This window comes from Brachyistius frenatus, unplaced genomic scaffold (assembly GCF_029030835.1).
Source record: "Brachyistius frenatus isolate BFR_SWC_R1_liver_20210118 unplaced genomic scaffold, ASM2903083v1 Contig_16, whole genome shotgun sequence".
Taxonomy (NCBI): domain Eukaryota; kingdom Metazoa; phylum Chordata; class Actinopteri; family Embiotocidae; genus Brachyistius; species Brachyistius frenatus.
Window position 1 is genome coordinate 5,381,349 of NW_027210615.1, and position 27,511 is coordinate 5,408,859.

General features: G+C 40.3%; 1 protein-coding gene across 1 annotated transcript; it reads right to left on the reverse strand.

Moving 5' to 3' along the window:
* Positions 1-13,925: 13,925 nt before the first annotated feature.
* On the reverse strand, positions 13,926-26,252 carry klf15 (Kruppel like factor 15). Its single transcript, XM_069694077.1, has 3 exons — positions 26,070-26,252; positions 22,730-24,310; positions 13,926-15,414 (listed from the first exon to the last, which is right to left on the reverse strand). Exons 2-3 carry the CDS (start codon positions 24,223-24,225, stop codon positions 15,237-15,239), a joined length of 1,674 nt encoding a protein of 557 aa, XP_069550178.1. The 5' UTR covers positions 24,226-24,310; positions 26,070-26,252; the 3' UTR covers positions 13,926-15,236.
* Between the last annotated feature and the right edge of the window lie 1,259 nt (positions 26,253-27,511).

Genomic DNA, 27,511 nt, shown 5'->3' on the forward strand with positions numbered 1-27,511 from the left:
ATCCGGTCCAGTGGACGGAGCAGTGCCAGTTGGCGTTTGAGAGGGTGAAACAGGCTCTGTGTGGGGAACCCCTCCTCCACACACATAACTTCTCTCTTCCCTTTACCCTGCAGACTGATGCATCAGAGGGGTGGGGGCCATTTTTTCCCAGCAGGTACGGGGGGTTAACTGCCCCATTCTGTACATCAGCCGGAAGCTGTCGGAGAAGGAGGACAGGTACAGCTGGACGGAAAGACGAACGTGTGTGCTCGGAGGCACGGCAGGAGAGCGCATACACTGTGGCTGCGTGGAATAGTGGTGCAAATAAAGCCGATTGAACTAACCCGGTGCTCGAGGGTGTGATTTGTGCCAACGGCAACCCATCGTAGTAAGGGATTCCCGTTACAGCCATTTTGGTCTTCCCTCAGGGGATATGACTCATTAACACATGATGAAGCAGGGGATCACATTAACACTTTACATCACAGTCTGCTGAGCATTTGCCCACACAGGACAGTACTGTGTTTACAGATAATGATTGTGGTACTTGAGACTAACGCACTAATCTCCCACCAACGTCCTTTAACCCTTGTGTGGTGTTCGGGTCTATGGGACACGTTTTATTTTTTTTATTTTTTCAAACTCAGACTCATTAGCCTTGGCTCATTTTCCGTGAAGAACATATATCAGAACACATTTTCAATGACCACACACTGTACACCCCCCTACACATTTATATTACATACAGGATGTTAGGGTCCACTGGACCAGGGGATAATAAAAGTGTGGAAATTGTAGGTCCTGTGGACCTTCAGTTTTGTGTTTCTGCTCCTCCCGTTCCCGCACAAGGTTTAAACATTGTTGAAAAATTCCAGCACCGACACCTGTCTGCTCTCACATTCCCACACATGTTACCCTCTGTCTTGCAGGAACCAATCTTTATTTGCTCATACTCTATCCCAGCTGCAAATTGTGGGCGGGACACAATAAATATAGCTTTGCCAGTGTGGTTCCTTATCACAACTGACCAAGATGGCCAAAACATTCTCTGCTCAGAGGGCCTTGCAATTGATTTTGGAAGAGAGAGAAGCTTTTGATAATGATGTAGAGGAAGAGGTTTCAGAATGTGAGGATCACATATCTGAAAATTCTGAGTCTGACAGTGACTTTGAAGAAGAGGATGAGATTGAGCATCAGCTAGTTCCAAAACAAAGACGAGCCCCAGGACCAGCCTGTCAGCAGCCAGCCCCAGGACCAGAACAAGCCCGTCATTAAGTAGCAAGTGAAGAAATATGGATGTCAAAAAATGGTGAAATTGAATGGTCTTCTTGCCCAAGAAATGAGCCACCCCGACATGGCGGCCAATGTGATAAGGATGCAACCAGGGTCAACACAGACGGCAGTTACTCATGTGCAGGACATCAAGTCTTCTTTTGACCTTTTCATCCCAGATTCCATCCAGAAAATTATTCTGGTTTGTGCTAATTTAGAAGAAAGGTGTGTTTTTGGAGAGGGGTGGAAGGAGATGGACCAAACCCATTTACCCAAGTATGCCTACTTTGGGGTTCCTATCCTTGCTGGAGTTTTCAGGTCCAAAGGGGAATCCACAGAATCCCTGTGGGATGAAGAAACTGGCAGATAACGTTTCCATGCAACAATAATTTCGAGGATTATCTGCTTTGATAACCAAGACGACAGACCAGCTCGACAGCAGAGAGACAAGCTAGCTGCCATCAGGACAGTGTGGGACAAGTGATGTTGATGCCATTTAGTGGCCGCTGCCCCTTTAGGCAGTATATACCATCTAAACCTGCAACATATGGCATCAAAATCTGGGCTGCCTGTGATGCCACTTCCTCATATGCTTGGAACTTACAAGTCTACACAGGGAAGCTTGATGGAGGAGCCCTGAGAAAAATCAAAGAATGAAAGTTGTCCTGGACAAAAACAAGCAAAAAACAAGTACCACTTTAATTCATAAATGTGACCTAACAAAGGTAAAGGGCAAATATTAACCATATATGCTGTTTATATTGTTTGTAATTGGGATGAAGTAAACATCTGTTGAGTATTTTCACATTAAATTGTTTGATTGTGTTGAATTAAAAACCCCAAAATGCAGCGGGTCCACCAGACACACGAACACTGGCTGAATAACAAAAATATGAACACCACACAAGGGTTAAATGGCTCCTGCACTCACTCAATGAGTGGAACCACCTCTGATACCACACAAACTGAGGTTTGCTGTTTGAAAATGTTAACCTTTCAAAATAAAAGAATAAAAAACAGAATATCTGATGATTTGAAGATGTAAAATGTGTAAACAAAAGTCTAATCTATTATAAATGGGAAAGAATGTTTTGACATTTTTATGGCACATTTGTTTATTCAGATTCTAAGAAAGACTATTAATCACTCATGACATCACATTCATGCACAGTCTCAGATCAACAGCAGGCTTATAGTAAATCTCCTATTATATCTTCTGGGAATAAATGACTGAGTGAGGGATGAACATCCCTAATGAAACCTGTTTACAGTATCATTCTGTGGACAGGCTGTTCACCTAATTTATATGTTGCAACATGTTGCTCAACCACAATGATTAAATCCTTCACCGCGGTTCTTTGCAAACTGTGTTGTTAATTTCAGTCACGGCAAACACACTTCAAAACATTGCATTATCCTCAACATTACTTCTTTAAGGAATGTTTCTTAAAACCCTTTGGTTTAAATATGTAATTATTACTTGAAAGGTGTCTCTTTAAAGTTTGTAGCTTTCTTTTTCAGAGGAAAGTGTTAGCTTTGTTCACTTCAGAAACATTGGGTTATAACTTTGGCCTACTTTATTGACGTAAAAAAGTGTTAAAACATCAACAGAAACTTCTCACCCCACCAACACAACCCATAATAAGCCTTTTTCACGAAAGACATTTTGACATTTCACAGTAGGAAAAGCACAGGTGAAAAAGAAAAGGAAAATATTAATGGCTACATGATGCATTTAGCTGCTTTGGTTTACTGACTATGACAATTGAATATAACAGAGACATTTGCAGTTTAAAAAAAAAAAATCTTTAGTGCTTATATTTGACCTTAACCCACACATATTGTTGACATGTTTGCTATTTTTCATCTCTTCTTTTATTGAACATCTAAGTCTCATGCTTCATGTATTACTGTGCTTCTCTTGCAGTCACATGTTCTCAATAAATACACTTCAGCCAAGTTATAAAAGCATAGTTGCCATATCTTGTGAATTTGGCACATTGCTGGTGCCTGCAGGGGAATGAAATCCCCATTTGTGTTGATGTTACCCACAGCGTTGTGCTTTTTCTATTATGACACGTCAAATGTTCCAAAATGAATCTAAATTCCATAGTTTATTTTTTTAAATTTATTTTTGTATTCATTAAAGTCCTGTTTTGGTTCAGTTTCACTATTCTCACAGCATTGTGTTTACCTGCATCAGGCAGCTGCTGTCAGACCAAAAGCTCATTACATCTCCTATATGCTACCTGCCAGAACCAAACAGCAGATAGACAAAGTTAGTAGCCTATTAAGGTAGTGACCAAAGTGGAGTATCAAGGAACTATAGAACCATGAATTTCCTACAGACTTAAAAAAATAAGCCTGTTAGCATTCAGGAATTGTTTCCTCTGCAGCCAAAAAAAATTGGTTCTTGCAGGTTTAGGTTATTATGTTTAGTATTATTTCATACTCCCAGCTGGCAAGAAGGTAAATAGTTCTGTGCTATCTTTCATTAGCTTGAAGTGAAACTGCAGTTTTTGCTCCCCAGTGATGCCACTTCAGTATTTAACAGCAGTTAAAAATGCTTTGAAAGTATTTAAGCCTGGCTCTGGCGGTCACGCTTCAATCCCAACCTCATGAGTGTCTGGCCTCCCTGGCCCTCTGCCCACCGACTCTTAGACAGCTAGAGGTGATTTTAATGGAGCAGAACAAACTGGAAAGAGAGAGAGAGAGAGATATTGGAAGGGAAAGGAAGGATGACAAATGACTGGTTTCTCCTCTCTGCTCTGCCTCACAATGGATGCCCACAATGTAAAACATGTGTTGATGTTGACAGAAGGGAGAGGAAAATATAAAATAAAGTAAGACTGTGACAGCTGTTGTCATTAAACGTTACTGTGAGGTAACCATTCAGTAGGGTTGGATCATCCTCCCTGAAAGAGCTTGTGTTTGTGACTCTGCAGGAGTTTTCTTTTCATGAAGATCTAAAATAACATGTAAGGGTTAAATATACATACGACGCAAGGAGAGGCCGGGGAAAGTGAAGTAGACGAGCTTGTCTTCAAGGTGAGTTGAGGGCTCGGCATGTCGCCTCAGGGAGATGAATGCAACTGACAGCCCACTCCTTTGCATACCGCACAGCTATTCTACTACTCTGACTTTGAACTGCAGGTTTCATTCACTTCACTTCTCTCCCAGCATGTGGGTGTCAATCATCTGAGAAAAACTGTCACCATGCTCAGCTACTTTTATGTTGGATCACTGAGGCAAAAACATGCATTTGCACATTTTTGTTTTTTCATCCGTGCAGTTTTTTTCTTTACTTCTTAGTCAAGCCCTCAAAGAATTATGGGATGTAAAAGGCCGGATAAAAGGAAGAAAAATGGAAAGGAGATGTAAAAAAAGCATGACTATTTTCTCCCTCCTTCTCTCCTCCCTTTCCATGTAAATTATGCAAACACAAAGGCAAAAAGCATACTGGAATAATGCATTCAAATGCTGTCTCAACTGGCCTAATAAAAATGCTTGGATTGTATGCTACAATACCGCTGCATAAACTGAAGTGATGTTGCTTCCATGAATTTTATAAATTATCTCTTTTACATTGTATAATTTTCAGTTTTTAAGAGATGCAAACTAATATCTAAAAGTTAAAAGCATCAGTCAGTTCATCTGCATCCTTCGCAACATCAAACCATGCAGATAGAAACATGTGATCAGTTTGCAGAATAACTGAATCATGCTGCTTATGTGTAAATAATGTGGCTCTTGAACACTCTACCCTCAGGCAGTTTTCCATTTTTTAACTTCATGAAGTGTAATACTCTACGATAGGGGCATATTTTTGATTGTGACTGTTTTGTACATAAACAAGCACGTCATTTGTGATAAATTGTGACCAGCTTGATGCTACATAGACCTACTCGGTGTCAGAGCTGAGGATATGTGGACTTACACACCTGTGTTTTACCACCTGAGTCCAGTACGGCTTTTCTTTGGTGATCAACAGAATGACCGGGAGCTGGCTGTTCTTTCAAGATGCACACAGTCAGACTGTTCCCCTTGAAAAGGGAACTGCAGGGCTGAAGTCGGTTATGAAAATGCCACAGCAAGATTCCTGTCAGCTACAGTGGTTCCACGCTCAGGAAGGTACTTTGTGTCCACCCACTGTATAGCATCCTGCGGGGTTTATGTAAGACATGTGGTATCTCTGAAACACGAGTAGCCAAATTGCTGGAGAATGGACTGCATCCCTCCTGCTGCCAACAACTTGGCATGAAGGTGACTGGTCAGCTTCCCATTGTTGACATATAGGATAATTCTCCACTCCTCCACGTGAGCATGTGTCTCTGCCTGCATGTACGCCTTGTTAATTAGCTGCATAGTCAAGCAGAGGAGAGGAACGTGCCTGAGATATGGAAGCCACATGAAAAACATACATTTTCCCTGCTCATATCTCTCCAATAAAATGGATGCATGCTTTAGGGTGGGGAAGGTCTACTGGGTGTGTGATTAAAGTATATAAACCATGTTTTTCTGGCTTCTGCATTCCAAATTGTTTCCAGTATTTCATTTCGAAAATATTTCTCACTTGTTATTTTAGCACCATATCTGTATATCATTGAATATACCGTTTTTTTGGGGGTGCAACACAAGCTGCAGCTGCACTGCATGTTTAGTAGAATTCAATTCAATTCAAATGTCTTCATATAGAGCCAAATAACAGGAAGGAATAAGGTCAAGCCACTATGTTACATACAATATGTTTGTACAAACAAGAATTTGACCTTGGTATTTACCCATCCATCAGCAGTGAACACACACACACACACACACACACACACACACACACACACACACACACACACACACACACACACACACACACACACACACACACACACACACACACACACACACACACACACACACACACACACGCACAAACGCACAAGTCAACTTGGAGCAGTGGGCAGCTGCAGCGGAGCAGTTGAAGAAATCCCAGCTAATCAGAATTTTATAGTGTTATGTCAGTAACTTTAGTGTAATAAACATAAATCATTCAAATAATTAAGAGATAAATTAACACACAAATATATGAAAGAGCCGACCTGCATGTCATTGCCAAATGATTGTAGCACAGGCAACACATGGAACAAACTATTGCATTGTGTAATAATTACAGTACAGGCATACTATAAAGGAAACACAAACAGTTGTCTCTATTTTGCTGATAGAGTCAGACAACCTGATTTCACCGATGTTGCAACACACTTGTTACACAGGACCTTTTGTTTTATTAGCATGTTATTCAGTCCATACACTGGATCTGAACTTGGCAGAGAGTTGTAAGTCATTGCATAACAGTTTTGATTTGATCCCACTTGTCAAATTGGCACACATGGGCTGCTGTAAGTTTGCTGCCGGGTAACTTGCCTCTGACCTTCAGATTTGTGTACAGTATGTGTTTCTCCTGCTCCCTCCAAAATATTGACACACTGTGAAGAGTACACACAGCTGTTTGCACCTTTTCAGGAACTGGAAATAAACCTACAGTACCTCATTTGTTATTTTCCACATGATATAGATTTGTAATATATTGTTGTTATTATTATTATACAGGCATTTTCAATATTACAAATGTATTTTTCATGTTTATCAATTCAAAGCATGATACAGTATGACAAATTATCATTCCATATTTACATATCTATTTACAGGGGACACTGAAGCTGCATCAATCAATTCCTGGCCAATATGGGGCAGAATATGCATTATAAGCTATGACCACGTACTGCTGTTAAAGCTAATGTGTTAACAAATTCATATACCTGCCCATCAAGCAGACACATAGCAAGTCATTACGCCTGATACTTTAAAGGTACCTGATGCATGTTAGTCCAATATTCACTCTTCTTTAACTTTCATGGTAAGGTCTCTAGCTCAGCTGACAACAGCTACATATTATGTAAACAGATAACTTGTGAAACTGAAGCAAAAGCCTCTTAGTTTAACTGGGACCCAGTTTAAATCCACACAATCACACAAACAAAATAATATGAAAATTGTGTAAAGAGAGCGAATCAGCTTGCTTAAAGGTTCAAATGTAGAATTCCGTTGTATATTATCCAACTTCTACACTTACTATGTTTGTGAGGATTCCTGTCTGATCCTAGTGTGTTTCCCTCTATTTTTGTCCCCGATCACCTCTCCTCATGTGTGTTGTCGTTTACCTGTCTGTTTGCTATTGTTTGTCACTTGCTTGTGTTTTGTGTTCCTGGCAGTATCCTCCTCCGAGCTCCGCCCTCTGACTCACCGTTCTCCATCAGCACAGCTGAAGGTTCTGCCTGCCTGCCAGCTGCGGTCCACGGCAAAGCCTGTTTCTGGCTCAGGAGGAGAGAAGTGAGGAGAGGAGACTCATCGCTGAACATTGGGCTCCGGCCCCATACGGACTTGTACATGGTGTATTCTCTGCCTACTGTGCGTCAGTGTTTTGGGGATTTCCTGGTTCGAAAGAAAACATCTTCCTACTGTGTCTGCTTCTGGGTCCGTTACAACACCATATCATAACAATGTTAAACTCACAGGATTTCTTAGTCCATAAAAATCTCTAAAGATGATGAATCCAGACCAGCATCCAGGAGGAATAAATGAAAGGCACCAAGTCCACTTCCTGTGCTGAAATATCAGTAACACAGAGGCATGATGGTGCAGATTTTGGTCTCTCTCTCTGATTGGCTAAGGCTTTAACTGGTAGTTAATGCTGCCAAGAGCTGAAACAGGTGGTGATTGGGAGGAATCTACTGATGCAGGATTTGTATGAAGACACTCAAGATAATTTAAAAGCCACAATACTGACACTTTGAACACTCAGCCAGATAGAAAACCATCATACTCAGTGTCAATATTCAATCATATTACAACAATATAAAAGTGGGAACATTGTGATACAGTGCAGTTTGCAATTACAACAGTAACAGATCAGCAACACTAATAATAGTGATATAACTTCTTTTCCCCAGTGTATGCTGGGACATCTCAAATTATGCCTTCTGCCAGTGTGCTGCATGATGGTGAGTCTTTCTGACACACCTGGCTTCACTGTAGTTTAGCTGCGGTTCAGTTGATCTCTTGTTTTGACACATTAATCTAGCAGGTCAGCTGCATTATAAACCCCTGCAAGTACCAGTTCAGCTTCAGAGCAGTAGCCCATCTATTTACAATGTTCCTTGTTTCCACAGTGTTTGATGTCCATTTGCCATAAACTGGCTCGATGAATGTGTCCTTGCAAGAAATGTACTGTAAACAAATGTAATTTATTAAAACGGAGGCACAACCAAACAAAAGGGTTTTAGGTCGGCAATGAAAAAGCAATGCATGGCTCTGTGGATCGTGCTCTGGAGGTGCTGAATGGGGAAAACTGAAAAGATAATACAGAGTGGATGTCAGTTTAAAGAACTGAGCACAGGGGGAAGTACACATCTTGTTTGCATAACATATTAAGCACACATCTGAATAACATAATGGAAAACACGGAGTGACAGAATCAGTGTCAGTTAATTTGTTGTTTGCTAGATCTCTGAAATTCATGTCAATTTAAATCATGCAAGTGATATGAAAAGGAGCTGCATATCGTATTTCCTGTATTTGACAAGCTTGTGCAAAAGAAAGTTACCCAAGTGGCTGATCATGACCTGCAAGTATGGTTCAGACTCCATTTTCTCTGTTACATTCACCACAGGTAGCCTGAATGGAAATGTCTAATGCAACATGGACAAACAAAGAGCTATGCTGTCAACGGCCTGATATGGCCCATAATCATATTAGATACATTTCTGTAACAATCACATGATTTTAGTTAAATTATAATCAAGGTTAATATAACAAGGAGTCATGCAATCTGTATTAGATAGATAGATAGATAGATAGATAGATAGATAGATAGATAGATAGATAGATAGATAGATAGATAGATAGATAGATAGATAGATAGATAGATAGATAGATAGATAGATAGATAGATAGATAGATAGATAGATAGATAGGTAGGTAGATAGATAGATAGATAGATAGATAGATAGATAGATAGATAGATAGATAGATAGATAGATAGATAGATAGATAGATAGATAGATAGATAGATAGATAGATAGATAGATAGATAGATAGATAGATAGATAGATAGATAGATAGATAGGTAGATAGATAGATAGGTAGATAGATAGATAGATAGATAGATAGATAGATAGATAGATAGATAGATAGATAGATAGATAGATAGATAGATAGATAGATAGATAGATAGATAGATAGATAGATAGATAGATAGATAGATAGATAGATAGATAGATAGATAGATAGATAGATAGATGGATAGATAGATAGATAGATAGATAGGTAGGTAGATAGATAGATAGATAGATAGATAGATAGATAGATAGATAGATAGATAGATAGATAGATAGATAGATAGATAGATAGATAGATAGATAGATAGATAGATAGATAGATAGATAGATAGATAGATAGATAGATAGATAGATCTATTGACTGCATGACTGTATGTATCTACTGTATGAATCTACTGTATGTATTGTATTGTCATGTATCTGTGTTGTTAGCTGATCTTGGCCCTGTTATAGTTAATATCCTGATGACTTGGACAACTGGACAACTTTCCCAGTCATAAGAAAAGAGGAATATCTGTCTCCATGTCTGCTGGTACATTATGAAAATATAAGTAACAACATGACATGCATATTGCCAGTAATTAAAGGGAGTAGAAATTAATCAAAGGCAGACTGGGATTCAAAGTTTTAACATGCAAAGGTTAATACAAATGTCAAGACACAAACCAAAGTTTACTTTTCTTGTTGCTTACCACCTTAAACAAACCTGGTGGGAAACTAATGAACTTTCTTTTATGTATCTCTTTATGCAGCATCATCTGCTTCCTTTCCAAACAGAACAGTTATGTTGTTCCTTTTGTTCAACGGAGTTCTGAAATGATTTGTGTTAGTCTTACATTCCTGAGTCTGTTGGTGACTAATGTGAACCCCCTGGTGAATGTGGCTGCCCCATAAATTGGTATTCTCAGAATGACATTCACAAGCAATCAGTGTTTACACTTTTCCAGGTATTTGGACATCCATTAATGACCTGCAACTGTTTCCTTCTTTCAAAAAATCTTGTACCCATTGACATCAGCAGAGAGGGGAGCCTCTGTGCTAACCCTGAGACGAGCAGCTAGAGTGTAGTTCAGATCCAGATGTGTTGAATTAAATCCTCCTGATGCATCCCAGAATGCCTCTGAGACTTTAGTGGCTCATAAATCAATATGATATATTTCCAGAACAGACACATAATGAACAGACATAGCTTGTTTTCACTGTTAGCTGCTACCTCTTTCTTAGCACCTACCTCTCTGTTTTTGCACACTGACAGCAAACACACCAGAAAATATCCTCTTTTTTTTTTTAAAGTGCTGTGAAGAGGGGGAGTAAGCGGTGAGGAGGGGGAAAAAAAAAAAAAGAGTCTGGATTAAGGAGGAGCAGAGAATAGGGGTATAATTTCCATGCAAATGTGCCATGTGGTACAAATCTTACACTGACATACCTCACGTTTTCCAGCTTTATGTTCCTTATACAACGTTCCGGGAACCCACTTCTTTTTTTTTGTGTCTCTCCTCCTGAACAACACATGGATAAAATCACTATTTGAATGAGCTACTTTTAAAAAGCATTGCCAACATATCACTAAATGTTCAGACTGTAAATTGTATCCCCTTTTTTCGATGAGATTTTATTTTGACATGCCAGGAAGACTTGTAACATTCTGAAGGAAGTACTCTGACTTGAGTATGTGAAAGACATGTTAGAGAATGTCACAAGGCAAAATAGGCGTACAACATTCGAGTTTCAGAGATGGTAAAAATTGCAGTAATCATGTTGTTTGTCCACAACACAAACACAACAGTGACACACCATATTATCCCCCTGTAAATTGACAGTTAACTAAAACAGTTGCCTTTTTATTTATTTGTATTTATTGTAACCTATAGGCTACAATCAGGTAATCCATGTTTTTCAGGAAAATGGGAGTATGTGAACACAGAACTGTTGAGAGTGGTGATCCCAAACTAAAACAGTTAACTTAGAAGCTGTGAAACTACAATTACAGCACGGAATGATGGGAATTAAAAATGATGCTCTGAGCTGAGCTACAGAGTCGCATGATTAATAAATGTAGGTCACTAAAGATGCATGGTCAATATATGTTTTATATATTGACCAACTGACCATTATCATTGACCTGCAATACAAACAAACCATATTTTTATTTTTTTATTTTTATTGTAAATGTATTTTACATGGTAGAACAAAAGCAAAAATATAACATTTTTAGCAACTTTTTTTTATGTTAAGTGTGTACAGAGCACATCTGCGAATCATGTGTTTCATAATACATAATGCTAAACTGCTATTTGCACCTTTTAAAATAAGTGTGAGTAAAGAAACTTGCAGAAATACATTTGAGTACACACTTTTATAGCTTGCAGAATCATAGATGTATTATGAAACATGTCATGAGCCTAGCTAATCATGTGTTGTGTAAACCCCTTACATAAAATACGTTACCATATTTTTACACTATATATTTGAATTATCATGTTATGTACACTGTTTTTACATTTTAAAAAATCTTTCACAATCACAGAAATCACTAGAAGAATATTTTAGTTCTCCTTTTAGTTGTATTTACATACATTCGTGGCATCACATATGACAGCCATTCAGAAAAATGCTTCTTCTGATTGCATGGAAGGAATGCCTGACAGAATTGATACACTTCCTCCATACAGCGTCAGGGGCTGTGTCAGGGTTTGACAATCATCGCAGGTTTCAGCAAATCATCCATATGTCCGAAAATCAACTGAATTCCAATTCTTAACATTCCTCTTTAATCTTTTCATTCCTGAATGTAGTCAACTGATTCTCGACTTTATGGTGCAAGAATCCATCTCAGAACTCAGCAGCTGTGCAGCACCTGCTGTCCCTCATTTGGTTTAATTCAACTGAAATGTACAATGACAGAATAAAGCAATCTGTATAGGTAAATGTAATATGACAAAAAAAACGTTAAGTCACTTTTCCCTTACAGTACAGGACAAAGGCATCTAATCGTATAGCAACAGATGTGATACATTCAAGACCAAGGGCAGATAATAGTGTTGTTTGGATGCTTTTCAGTTTTCTATTAACATTTGACAAGTATGATGTAACAAGTCATGTTAGGGTAAGACCAAAGTAAATGGAAAGGATTTTTAAAGATGTCCTGTGAGTATGCCACTTGATGTTGTAACTGCACACAAATTCCAGTTTCAACAAATGAGTAACAAGTACAAGAAATTCCTTTTAAATTTGATATATTAATCAATCCATCTAATCTGTGGAAGGAGGACTGGCAAATATATCTGTTTAAGGTTGGTACAAAATCGTGCATATGTTAAAGTAAGTCTATGTAACTTTTGTACATCAAGTACATTATTTTAGCCCAGTATCACACCAAAAGTGGGTAACACACCCATCAGTCCACTACAGGATACTGTGTCAGTGTCACGTTTTGCCTCGTCTAGGTGTGAACATCTCTCATGCATGACCAGGGTCGAAAACCAAGTACACAAAAGGGTGAATACCACATACAGAGGAGGTCAGGCATTGTTGGATGGAACAAACACAGGATTTGAACATTAAAAAAGCCAATATGAAATAACTTACATAATGTAAGGTATTTTACTTACCTAACGTACATTAAGTAACTTACATGATGTACGCAACATTGATTTAACCCTCGTGTTGTCCTTGGGTCAAAATGACCCGCAGCTGTGTTCAACCAATTTCCATCTTATTTTCATATTTTTTGGGATCATTGGTGACAAGGAGGCTGTGAGGGTTTCTTTAAAGAATGGTGACCAATGATCCCCAAAAATATATAAAAATATAGAAATAAAATAGAACTTGGTTGAACACAGCTGCGGGTCATTTTGACCCAAGGACAACACGAGGGTTAAAAAAGTTCATTGTTTTCACCCAAACAATCTTTTCCTCACCATAAACAAGTAGTTTTGGGGCATAACCCAAATCAAATTGCTGTTGTCATATTTAACCCAAAACATGATCTTTTCCTAAACCTAACTGAGTTTTATCTATGTTTTTTAGTGTCCACTTCCTAAAGCTGCTTGCTTTTTACACCTGGTCGAGCTAAAATGTTTTGAAACTGACATGGTTCCTTTTGGGGACTGACCGGTGTATTCCACACTTTAGCATGATAACAGGTTATTTATTCCTTTTAGGAATAAACCCCCCCTCCCCCCGCCATTCTTTAACATTAAAAGACTCCTTTTCAAATGTATCCTTAGGTATTTTTCTTAAGAGCATTACTTGGTCTGGTGGGACCGGTAGCTTATGGTGGCTAATGTTAACTAGCTTCTTGTTACATTGTGTCTGTTCTCTAGTTGTACTTTAGCTACACTATATTTGACCTCTTTACTGGGATCCTGCACTCATCACTTGTGACAACAGTCGTCAGCTTTTGGTAGTTACATAGTCTCGAATTAAAGTATTGTCTTCATTGGTGTGTGGTTATTTAGTTATTTTTGTTTTGTTTCTGGTGAACAATTCTAGTCTCAATAAGATCTTTCTTTAATTTTAACATGTAAAATTTGTCATTTTATTTGCTATGTTAAAATAAAAAAAAGCTGTGGCAAGCCAAGGGAAACAACTTCACACAGATACAAGCCTTTTCTTGTGCCTCATAACAACGCAAATGTACCGTCTTGCATTATTTGACAGCAGTGACATGAAGTGAATAAAGTTGTATAATGTAATAAATGATCTGGTATGACACAACATAACAAAATCACAAAACAGAAGTTATGATGTATCATGAGTTGAGGACAGACATAATTTGCAACGTTAGGTTGAAATATTTCCCGGATCACTGTCAGATGTCGCTGCAGTGCAATTTGTTTTGATCCAAAAATGCCATGAAAATGACAATTATTTTGATAGACAGTCTTTTAACAAGATGAATCAAAGACAAAATTAGACCGCATTCAAATACGTAAAATACTCAAGATTCTCACTATGTGCAGACAACCAAAAATTTCCTGTGTGCCAGTGCAAATTACATAGTGTCATGATCTTTCTTGATGAGCAGCAATTCAACATGAACTTGAGCGTTGTTCTTGTGTTTGAGGTTACTACAGTGTTTTTTTTTCCTGTAACGAGACTCAAACTTATTTAAAGTTAAAGGAATGTTGACTCATCTTTTACTCTGCGGTCTATTGAGAAACAATTAACACCGAGGCCCCAATAGTCCCCTTTGATTTCTAATACAATGTCTACTAAGCGCTTGTTGCTGGGCAACAAATTGAATTCAAGCCATAAAGCGATGATTTTTTGTAATTTTTTTTTTTTGCTAAAATTTCTTTTGAACAAGATTTGGCTCCAGGACAGTTTATAAAAAATGGGGGTTTTAAATAATAGCAGATCCCCCAGTGTTATAACCTTTATCCATATAAGGCTTTTGACTCCAACATTAGCAATAACACACGTCAAAGTGTAAAAATACTCTGAAAAGCAAATCTTTCTTCAAATTAGATTTGCAAAAATATTTTAGAATACAGTTATAATGTACAAAAAGCTTATTCCACCTGTGAGGGTGCTGTGTCAAGTAACAGTTTTCTGTATTAGTTTAGTTTTAACAGTCTTTTCCTCGTCACCCAATAAATTATCACAGTACCATGAATGTACGTCACGTGCACATATTTGAACATAAACACACATGGGCAGAAAGGTGTCCCATTCAGACTCCTTTAAAGGGTGTTTGGACTGTCACCCCTCCACCCGTCCCGTCCGCTGTCTTTCGTCACACACATACAGAACCACAGCCCTGCTCCCCCCTCTTTCTTCTCCGTTTAGCGTCAGTCTGTCAAAGCAGGGTCAGAGGGGTCCGTTTGCAGAGCGTGTTGTCCTGCTGCTTCGTGGAAAGCGGTGGACTTTGAGGTGTTTCGACAGGTGATCGCTGCGGGCAAACTTCTTCTCGCAGACGATGCACTGATACGGTTTCACTCCGGAGTGGGAGCGCCGGTGTCGGGAGAGCTCATCAGATCGGGAGAACCTGTCGGAAGAAAACCCAGGGTGTGATTTATGAAATCCATCAAACGTTGCTGAATATTAAGCATCCTTTATACAATCATTCCCAAATCATTGCTTCCATATTTTATAATTTAACCCTAAATTTGAGCAAACTGTTTCTCTTCATACATAAAAATAATGGATTCAGTCATGTTTCAAGCTGCTAAATAACATAATAGCTATGTCAAGCTGTTTTATATGAGCGTAATCTGAGAGGTGTGATGCTCTGCTTGTGTTATGCCCTGCAACTTCTCTGTGAAGTTAAAGAGCTGTCCCAAATTTAGCTCAACACATGAGCACTGCAAATCCAAGCCCAGTCTATTCCTGGCCTGATCTGCTGTGGTCTCTACGGGCTCCGGCCAGCTTGGGTATCACAGCAGCGAAGGGTTAAGTGGATATTGCCTGTATACTGTAGCTTGGTGTGTGTCTGTATATATTAGTAAAGATGTTAAGGTCAGATTAATCTGTAACACAGATTGATTTCCCGGCGCATTTCCAGTAGCAGCAGCAGTAGCAGTCGGGAGGCGATAATTCACCGATATTTAAAGATGTCACTCAGTTATTTCAAATCATTTCCACTCTAGACACGGATTACACAACCAGCCTATTCATCATTTTAATGGCCCAGTAATAAAAAAAAACATAACTGACAAGAGTTTATAAAGCCAAACTGTAGAATCTGAGAAACCATAAACCTTAAAACAAATACTGGCGCCACATGTGGTTGGTATTTAGATCTTTTTCACATCCATTTCTCGCATTACCTCAGAGGACACTCCAAACAGCACAGACTATCAGTCACCATTATAACATCACTTGTGAGACTAGACACAACGGTGGGTTTGTGTAGGCATGCTCACAGCGACAATGAATGAGCCAAGCTGGTCAAATATTTACCTTTCTAGTCATGTTACATTTGCATGTTAGTTTGGTAACATGCGCTAATTAGCACACACCAACAGGCACAGCAGAGCCTGATGGAAAGGTGATTAGTTTTGTAGGTGTTTGGTCATATAAGCAACTTCAACTTCAATACATATAGACATTATTACGGCAATGAAGCAAGGAGCCTGAAGAGGTGTTTTGAGAAGCATTTGTGTTTCAAGAGGGGCAGAATCACCTAAGCTGATTGGAAATGTTCAACCTGGTATCATGACAAATAGTAACGCTGGTAACACTACAGACAGCAAAATGTGAAGTAGCCACGCTTTGGCCTGTCTAGGCGCGATAGTTACACATTTTCCTGTAGTGGACGGAAATTAAACCTATTGCTTGCGTAGAGCCATGTGATTTACAGGAAACTGAAACTTGTAGCTAAAACATGTGGTTGGGGTTACTAAATAACCTCATGGTTGGGGTTAGGAAAAACAACATGGTTGGGGTTGGGAGAAAGAACAAGGTTGGGGTTAGGAAACAAAAAACAACTCAACAAAAACGTTGTCACCTCTTGGATTTGAACCTCATCATCCTACATTGCAATCTGTGACTAATACTACCAATACTGCTAAAAAAAATGTTTTGTTGCTTCTGTTGCCAGAGTTTGGTCACATGATCCCACGTCACATGACATTTACGTGCGTCTAAGTTTCACACTTTTAAAATGTGTAACTGTCACGCCTAGACTAGCCAAACCGTGGCTTCTTCACATTTTGCTGTTGTGGATCGGCGTGTCTATTTCACGCTTTGCTGTGACACGAGGTTGAAATGTTGCCTTTTATGCATTTAGTAGATACAGAGCAACATCATTATCCATTCAGAGTTTTTCTGGTCACCTCATAGATGCAAGTTCAACATGACTTCTTCTATTACCTTTATTTTGGTCTCCAACAACCACAACAACAACAAAAAAAACAATTACAAAAAAAATACTTTGTAGCTGCTTACTGTAAATACTACACTTTGTTCACAGCTAGCTGTTGAATTGTTCTGTGTTGCTTGGCAGGTAGTGTACAGCTGGTTTATTAAAGGAATTCTGCTGATGTGAGCAGTGAGCATGAACCACTGCAGTCAACTTTCAGGCAACTAAATGAAAACAAATCAACTGAAACATGCCAGAAGAGTCTACAGACCCAAGCTGAACTGAAGTTGGATGGTAATTTTCTGTTGGTTTGTCACTTCAATTAATGCCTTTGACATTCCACATGCATTGGCTCCACAGCTGAGCGAGAAATTTTGATCAGTGCAGCTTTAAATATAACAAATACTTTGAACTCATGGTAACAAGGACCTTAAGGGAAAATGTATTTTTGATGACTGCAATAAGAACATGTCATGATTAAGATAAAACTGAGAAGTCACATAACTCGTTTTACACTGAATACTTTACGTGGAGGTACATGTGGTCCTTATGGTAATCTGTGGGTAACGCGCATGCAAACACTACACCCTATAGCTGTACTATATCAGCTGCAAGCAAGGGCTATTATAGAAACCAGCTATTCTGACTCAAACTGGGCCTGAGCCCAACTATAACATACTGTACCAGGGAGGATCTTTCAACACAACAAGCATATAAGACTTATGCAAATAGAAAGCCTGATTGTTCTTCAAATCCACATTTTTTTTCTTTGACGATTAGATTGATCATGTGCCAGTTCTCTCTCAATGCCTCACCATCTGTATCCCTCAAACTCATGCCCCCTCTTGCTGTAGCTGTTTCCTTATACTTTATCCCTCCTCCTAATCTCACTTGTGGATGGTTTCTCAGCGCTATGTGCATTTCATGGATTGTGGGCAAGGTCGGGGAGCTCATAACTACAAGAGTGGCGGGCACTTCTGTTGATCACTTGAGTGTATTTTTCAGTTAGGATTGTGGTTTTTGCACCTTAAGTCCTTGGGGCGGCTTGGCATAGCTGCAACGCAACACATAGTTTACACATTAGTGTGGGCACTGTGGAAAACACATATGCAGGCTTTGTTCTAGCTTGTCCCTAAATTCAGTTGTGCAGCCAACAGAGCATACAAAAACAGCCTCAAAGGTGTGTGTGTGTGTGTGTGTGCGTGTGTGTGGTGAGTTGGGGGGCCGGGGGGCAGGTTGGTTACAAACCTGGAAAATTACAGCAACAGAGATACTAGCTAGCACACATACTATACACACTTTTATCTGTCATCCTTATTTCCTCTGTTTGTTTTTGTTTTGTTTTTCCTGTCATCTTAAATCCCTGTGTGTCACCATCTTCATGAGTGGCTCCATTTCAACCGTGCGTACGTTCAAGAAAAATCCTATTAATGCATGACTGCACTCAGCAGTGACAGAAGCTTGCCTCCTACATTCATACCACTACCCAAGCAGCCATAAAACCTCTTCTGAATGGTTTTCCAAAATGGATTTCAGCCATTTATACAGCTCTGCAGAGCTTATTTTCTAATCAAACACAAATTTGCCAACGTCATTGCATAAAAAGCAGAGATAGTTTCATCATTAGATCCATAACACACTGGACAGTGAACGGATGGAAAAGTAAGTACCCTCTCTTCCTTGTTTTTTGCATTTCTTTTGGGTGTCATCATCTAAAGCTGAATAAAACTCTGACATCTCTGTCACCACCCCACATTGTTTTGTTGCAATGATGAATGCATCAGCTGACAGGGACAACATGCCCACAGCCCTGATGACAGATGTCGAGTACACACACGCCATAGCGTTTTTACTGCAAACTTTGGGTTCCAGCCCGGCCACTCAACACAAACCTCACATGAGAATACAGCATGCTTGTGTGTGTGTGTGTGTGTGTGTGTGTGTGTGTGTGTGTGTGTGTGTGTGTGTGTGTGTGTGTGCGCACCTTTAAGTGTTTACATGTGCTTTTCTCTATGCATCCAGATCTGCACATGAGTTTAACCATAAACTACAGCAAAAGAGACAGAGGGGGGGGATTAAAGTACAAAAAAGCTTTAAAGAGGAAAACAGTTTGGCGAAAGAAGAAATATAACTGACTGAATTATATGTGGGAGTCGAGCCAATGAAATACCACTCCTCTACTTCAGAGGAGCCAACACATGGATCTGTTCTAGGGTTACAGAGGGTGAGGGGTGCCTGAGTCCCTAGTTCATCTCCATTTCCTCGCCAACAGGGAGATGAGCAGGGAGAGGGCAACTTTATAATACAGTGAATTACTGCTGTCATTTAAAAGACAATTGAAGTGCAGATTGGTGTTTTTTTTTAAAGAAATGTGTGGCCCTGAAGACTTGCAGTACATTAAACGCCATTACAAACATATCATAAATGAAACAATACACCACTATTGGTTTAAAATACTAGTTTCTTACATAAATGCTTGGCTATACATGTTTTTTAACTGACAGGAATGCAGTGTGTGTCTAAAAGAAAAAACAGAGAATACCCACACATGAGTTATAGTTTCCCAACAGCCGTTATACATAAAGTACACTGAAGATATAGTGTAATTCAACTCTGAAGGCATAGTAGGCTACTGTTTTTGACTCTGTAGCTAATCTGAAGCTAAATCAGCAACACTGCAAAACACAAACAGGATCTGCTACAGTAGCTCTGACTGAATTTGATGACTCATATATTGATGTGGTAGAAATGAGATGAATAGTCAGTGGATTAAGCAACTACTTTCTGACTGAATTAAAAGCATCCCTTCAGTGAAACATTGTCTAAATAACTGCTGCAGTGTAGGTATAGCTTATCCTCATCATCAACTTAACATCCTTAACATCAATAAACTGTAAATATATTCTATAACTATATTACGTGGCGATGAGCTGCTAGGTGCAGTGACTTCATGAAGTTTCTTGGTTGCCTGGCAACCGTGAGACATCACATGTGAGTGGTGTTGCTCTTTATATTTACTGATTTACATCAGCAAAATCGCGAATCAACATATTTCCGAAAGGCGCTCACATTCCTTTAAGAGCTCTTTCATCAGCTTGATTGAATGACACAGGCTACCAAAGGAAGACATGTGTGCTGCAAACATTTAATATGTTTCTCAATATGAAAAGGAACAAAAAAAATAATCTTTGTTTAAACCATACTGAAAAAAAAAGCATCTGGGCGTCATGAGCGATAGAGCAGAATAATTTGATATGACATAATATGCTTATGAATACCTGGATGTGGTCCCAGATATAATGCATATCATGAAAGAGAGTGTCAGGTCTGGAGGGTTTTAAATTGCTGCGGGTGCAGAGTGTGGTGTTTGCAGGCATAACCCTGATAAACACTGAGCAGCCTGCTGAGCTGGGCCAAACTTATCTGATTCACTCTTTCTCATATACACAAACATACACACACAGGAACATTTGCATTACTTTCTTCATTCGAATCTAAACCAAATTACAATTTTCCCCTTTAACTCAACTCCATATCATAATTTCACTTTAAGCATAACGCTTGCCCTAACTTAAGCCTGCCTCTGTCCATGTGCAGAGAGACACGCACATAAGACTAACCTTAGACAAAAAAATGATATATGGAAGTGTAATTCATTGACCAACAGGTCAAAAGTTGTTTTTTTGTACTTTGGCTTGAAGAGTTCAAAACATGATTTTCTTACTTAGATTAAGGCAATGATTAAAAGACAAAAAGACAAAAAAAAAAACAGTTTGGACTGTGTGTGTCATGGATTGAAAAGCATCTCAAGTTGAAACTTTGAACTTGACTCTGTAATAATCCAGTGTACCACTGTTGTTTAAATGTGTGTGAAGTGGTTGCAGACGGTGAACAAACAAATGAAAGAACTAACAGGGGACAAAGTCTGCATGCAGACAACTTCAAAAGGCACTCTATCTAATCTACAACTTTACCATGGTACAAAAACACAGATAGTGGGGACACAGCCAACATACAAAAAAAATAACAAATTGTAACCATCTTGAAGAGTGGAGCGTCCCCAAAGGTGGGCTGTTTCCTCTTCTACTCCCACCCATAAACTATCAAATCTGGGCCTCTTAAACCCTCTCTGTGTATGTTCAACACATATTTGTGAACCTTTTCTCCCTCTTGTAAAATATTTTTGGTTTTCTTAAATTAAGTGGTGACATCAAAGACACACACAAGTAAAGGACTTTGAAGCATTTGCTTTTTCTGTGAAAAGGATGCAAATTGTCCGACTGTTCCAGCCTCCAGAAAGAATTAAAACCAGACAACAAACTAATGTCATGCACTTGACGGATTACGATTTTGACTCTGTTACAAAAGGGATACATCCATACTAACACTGACTATTTTGAATGCATAAGTGCGTTCACACTAACAAGTATGGAAACATGCAGTGCACTACTGTGCAGAACCCGACTGATGTACTCAAAACAGTCCAAAAATTAAGGGTGAACCACTGGACACTTTCCACACTCAAAGGTCACTATCTTCATTATCTGTATTGATGTGAGGTCTCCTTGGTATCTTCGCTATGTAGCGAAGAGGGAAGGATGACCAACCTAATGTATTTTAAAATTGTGGCATCTAAGGAAGCTGCAGCTGTGGCAGAACACAGCACATATGTGTTTATTTTTTTACCAAGTAACACCATACTGCCGGGGAACAGACACCATCAGTATTTCTATTGTGTGTTTAACAGAAGGCAGGAAAACATGTTCATTTTTGGGTAAAATAATTAAAGCACGTAGATATGTTGGCTGATGCATCCAACTGCTACAGCCATTTCTGAAAAGTGCAAAACGGCAGGTTGTGATTTGAAACAACAATTGAAATTTAACCCTGTGTTTGACCAAGTTCTATTTGATTTCTATATTTTTATATTTTTTTTGGGATCATTTCTTTAAAGAAACCCTCACAGCCTCCTTGTCACCAATAATCCCAAAAAGTATCAAAATAAAATAGAAATTGGTTGAACACAGCTGCGGGTCATTTTGACCCAAGGACAACACGAGGGTTAAGAACTACACGAGTAAGAGCACTTACATGTACGAGTACTATATGTGAGAGTACTACATGTACACAGCCTTGTGGATTCACTTATCCCTACCAAAAAGAACACTGCTCAACATGACAAATCAATGTGTGGCACTCTGTAGATCTCTTCAAAGTCTACACACATTATCAACAGCTGTCGTAAAGCATGTGAATATTGTGTCATAAAGAGCCGAAGTTACTGTAATCTCTGTAGTGTAGATAAACATATACTGCAGAACAGTTCATGCTGCAAGTGCAATAAACATAATTTAGCAGCAATGTGTGTCTGCAGAGAGCAAGAATGTTCGGATATAACTCTAATCTGAATCTTCCTCTCTCCAGATAGCGACTGATATCTCTTGATTCGTAAATTATTTGAACCACTTGATCAAAGATAAAGACTCTTGGCTCTGCTCACCTCCATCCACAGCCGGGCCACGTGCAGGCGAACGGCTTCTCCCCCGTGTGCCTCCGGAGATGGGCTTTGAGGTGGCTGCTCTTGGTGTACATCTTGTTACAGCCGGGAAAAGAGCACTTGTGCATTTTAATAAGGTCTGCTACTGCGCTCTTCTGGTACCTCTGACCTCCAGCGAGGACCCCTGCAGCCGAACCTCCACTCAACACGCCTTCCCCAAGCCCTGTGGGTTTAGCTGCGATGGGCACCGGCGCAATCCGGACAAATTTGGATGGAGCGGTGGTTCCAGTTTTGCCTGAGCTCGTCATGTTTGCTGGGGAAAGCAGCTGAGGCACCAAGGCGAAGGTCTGCCCCTGGATGTTGACCAGGAGCTGGGCGATTTTGATGTCTGATGGGGCCTGCTTTGGTTGGGATTGGGTGCTCTGGGGTTGCTGGGTGACAGCCTCAGATATGGCACTGGTGTTGGGCTCTTGTTTTATCTGTATGGGCTGGATCTGTAGGATGACAGGCACACTGGAGGGAGCGCTGGTACCTTCTGATGAGGCCGGAGATGATCCACAGTCTTCCTGTTTGAGCCCATCAACACAACTGTTAGTCAAACTAGTTACACAGCTAACATCCACCGTTGATGAGCAGTCCATGTCCAATGGTGTATGTTTGGTCTCTGTGTAGGAGGAGAGTTGCGAATGAGCCACAGGCACAGTCTGATCTGAGCTCTGTGACACTGATACAAGTTCTCCTGCTAATGTCCTTGAAATTTCAGCCTCAGCATCCTCTGACGTTGGTGACATCGCCTCATCGCACCCCCCCTCTGCTTTCTCCATTGCCACCACCATGTTCTCCTCCAGGAACTCCTCAATCTCTTCCAGAGTGGGCTGAAAGAGGAGTGCCGCAGGATCCTGCAGCTCATCGAGGAAAACTGGGAACTCGTAACAGTCCTCTTTGGTCTGCTGCTGGAGAAGACTTAGTCGCTGCTCCCTCTTGGACTCCCACGCCAGGCCCATGGGTAAAAAGGGGGCAGTGGGAGACGAAGAGGTAGAGAAGGTTGACGTTGAGGAGGTGAGGCAAACAGAGGATGAGAACGGAGAAGGGAGAGAGCTGCTGCTGCTCACGTTAGAGCTCAGTGAGGTGGTAAGGGAGGCCTGTGAGAGCAGCAGGTCCAGCAGGCTGTCTTGGCTCTCTCCTCCTGAGGAGCTACAGCTACCACCGCTCCTGCTGCTCCTGCTTTCGTAGCTGGAGCCGAGGATGTGCTGCGATGCTGGCGACGAGGACTCGGGGCTGGAGCAGAGCGATGAACGAGGGCTGGAGGAGTCGCTGAGGTCATCCTCAGAGAGAGGAGGCGAGGACGAGAAAGTCACCCCTTGGTAGGGGTGGTAGGTGCAAGCGTCAGTTACCATGATGTCACCATTAGGGTGGCGACAGAGGCAGCTGTAGTCAGAGCCCGGGGAGCCGGTATAATACAGGAAGGTCTCCTCACCAAGCGGCAAGTGATCCACCATTCCTGTGCGGATGAATGGCAGCTGACTCTGCTCTGCTCTGCAAATCGAGCCGTTCTAACCGTTAATAAAAACTTCTTTCTTCTTCCTGCAAAGGCAAAAAATTGTGTTACAACACTTTAAGAAAACTACACCATCATACATCTAGTGGCACCTACTCTGTTCTGGATTTTAATGAAATGTAACTTTAGAACCAAGAGCTTTCTGTGCGTGGGTGATCATCAATCCCCCCCAAAAAATCCTGCATGACAACACAGTAACAGTGCCTGTGGTCAGTCTGACATAAAATGGAAGGTTAATGTTTTAAAATCCAGTCCCTCAGGTTTCTATAAAAATCAGTAAACTGGCCCTCTGACAGAATTTTTTTTTTGTCTCCCTGCACTACCTGCTGCTTGTGTAAGAGCTCTGCAGCTGATGGCACTTCAAAAAGAAGATCAACCACGTGTGAAGGAAGTGGAATTTGAAGACTGTGCATGGTGTGTGTGTGTGTGTGTGTGTGTCTGTGTGAGAGTGTAGACGCTGCAGCTGCTACTTCAGACTTCAAGCTGACCATGTGGAATCAGCGGTTCCCATTTCTCACTACTTCTAACATTAAAGCCACATGGTCATTTAACAGTGTGTTTCTATTTATTTCCCCCTTGTGGTCCTTATTGCAGCCTGGTCTGAATGACAAAACATTTGCAGTGCTACACAACTTTTAGATAGAATATACTTTGAGATTAGTATAAAATTACAATCTACAGACTTCCCGCTGAGCCACATTTGAGAGGTTTTTAGTCTAGGATAAGCTATGTTTCGGTGGAATGAAGAGTGAAGGATTCATTGTCTATTTTTATAAATCAAACAGCCCACAAACAATGGGCTATATTAACATGGATTAAAAATACTCGACATTACCAAATGCTCTTACATGCAGTGAGTGGCTTATGCTGATTAAAATTGACTCTAAAAGGGCTACATGTGTGTTTCATGAACAAAAAATAAAAAAAAAGAGTGAGTGAGAGAGAGAGACTGCAACAAAACAAAATGATTGTGCGCCCTCTTCTGTAAAGCTATAAAGAAGCAGCCCAAATGTGAAGTGGGGGGCCTCCAGGGGCCCTCAAAGAGTTTCCAGGTGGTCTCAGTAAAATTACTGATTTAATTTGATAGTTACTTTGTTGGCATTGAGTCAGGCTGTCACAAGCACACGACGTTAAAGGGGACTGATCCTTCCCCCCCCCACCTCCAGTGTTGTTATGTAATTTGTGATCTGAGGCCATTATTCGACTTGGATGTGGTTGTATTTGGGTAACATCATATGACATTTAGTAGCTGGGGGTCTGCAGCTGCTGCATCTAAGTGATACCTCATGGAAAAAAAAAAGTTTGGTGAAAGAGTTTGAGACCACCTTGGCTTGGCCAAGTCTGAAGTCATTTACCCCACGTAACCCTGCAACCTTGAAACATCAAAAAGCTTTTGACAGCATGATGCTTTCTCGGTCTCAAACACGCTGCACCGTTATTAGTTGTGGAGGTTTACTCGGAATTCAAAGCATGTTTAACACTGCAGGGTGTGACGGCTCGTCCGATCACACGACCAAGATTAGTTTTACGATATTTAGATATTAACTTAACCATGCAGCAAGCATGATAAGCGCCGCAGTTGGGAATTACTATGACTTTTTAAAATTTATTTTCAGAGCAGCGTCATAGCGCATACATGATGTCATATGCATATATGAGATATCAAATGTCCTTCCTTTCACTAAGCAGAGCCACGCGTCCAACTGTACTCCACCATGAGACACAAAACAAACACTCACAAACACTCAAGCGTCTACTAGTAAATCACACTCCTCATGCGCTCACCTGTGTATGTAAGGAAATCCAAAATCGCGCTCCTTCAAGCTGGGTGCTGTTCTCCTGGAAGTAGGTGTCAGTGCGTAATAGTGCGTAATGGCAATATAACTCCAGCATAAGGTCTTTGCATAGCCGTATGCCTTCGCACTCTCTCTCTCTCTCTCTAATACACACGCGCACACACGCACACTATCTCTCTCTCGAAGGTTGGTAGTTCGCTTAACTGTCACATGATCGGAGTTGGGTATGTTATACCAGTCAAATCAGGGGGTCGGCACATGAAGGCTCGCCTGCTCGGCGCGCCGCAATTGGCTTTAGGTGAAAGGAGGACGGTCCTCGGATTTGGCGTCAGTGGAAAGGGGGAGTGTGTGTGTGTGTGTGTGTGTGTGTGTGTGTGTGTGTGTGTGTGTGTGTGTGTGTGTGTGTGTGTGTGTGTGTGTGTGTGTGTGTGTGTGTGTGTGTGTGTGTGTGAGTGATGGGAGGAGGGGGGATGTGTGCTCGAGAGTCCAGATCATAAAAACACTTTCATATCCCATGCTAACTCCAGAGGCTTCAGATAGCACATATAGTTTTTAACATTGTGTGGACAGTTTCACTTTGCCTACATTTGGCAACTTGTACTGTATAATATTCCCGTTTCCCTTCCAGGAAGTGTGTATATTCATTGTAACAGTGTGGCATGTAATGTTTCTATAATAGTCTCAGTGGGGCTAACAGATGTTTTCCTTTCTGTATGATTCAGATGTTTTTCACATATGTTACCATAGAAACCAAAAGTCTCTTCATACATTATGATATTTAAGGTGCTAAAAAGAAACAGTATAATATTGCTAGAGTAAAAAAAAAAAAAAAACAGTTAAGGTCACAAACATCAGCATGTGCTATCTAAAAAAAGCACACTGAGGTTTTTGCCTGTTACTGATGACCATGGCTGAATAGATGGCCGAGTGACTGAGTGAATGAGGGAGCCATTGAGGTGAACTGAGTGTGTTTACATGCTGCCTAATAACATCAGTAATAGAAGTTTTGCTTTTACTCTAGCTGAGCAGACCTCATATAAACACCTCCGTGGGGCTGAAGAAACTTTACTGGCTACAACCTAATTTGATTTTCATACATGGGTTAGATTACTTTTCAGTGTGTTTGGATAAATGATCCACTTTCTGCCTGCTTGTAAACATTAGGAGTGTTTCAGTGTGCACTGTACGGAGGCAGTGACTATTATGCTACCAGAGTAAAATAATACACAATGTCACACTGAGGGGGTCTTTTGTGTCCATGAGTCTTATTAAGGCTACTGCTGCTAATCCTGCTACTGATAGTACTAATGAAGTTTTTACGTAAATTCAATAAGGAAGATCTTTAACCTCGCGTCATGGTATTAATTCCACCTCTGTGAATTAATCCTCCTGTGCTATATTCTGTGTCACTTCCGCTTTCCCACAGTCAAA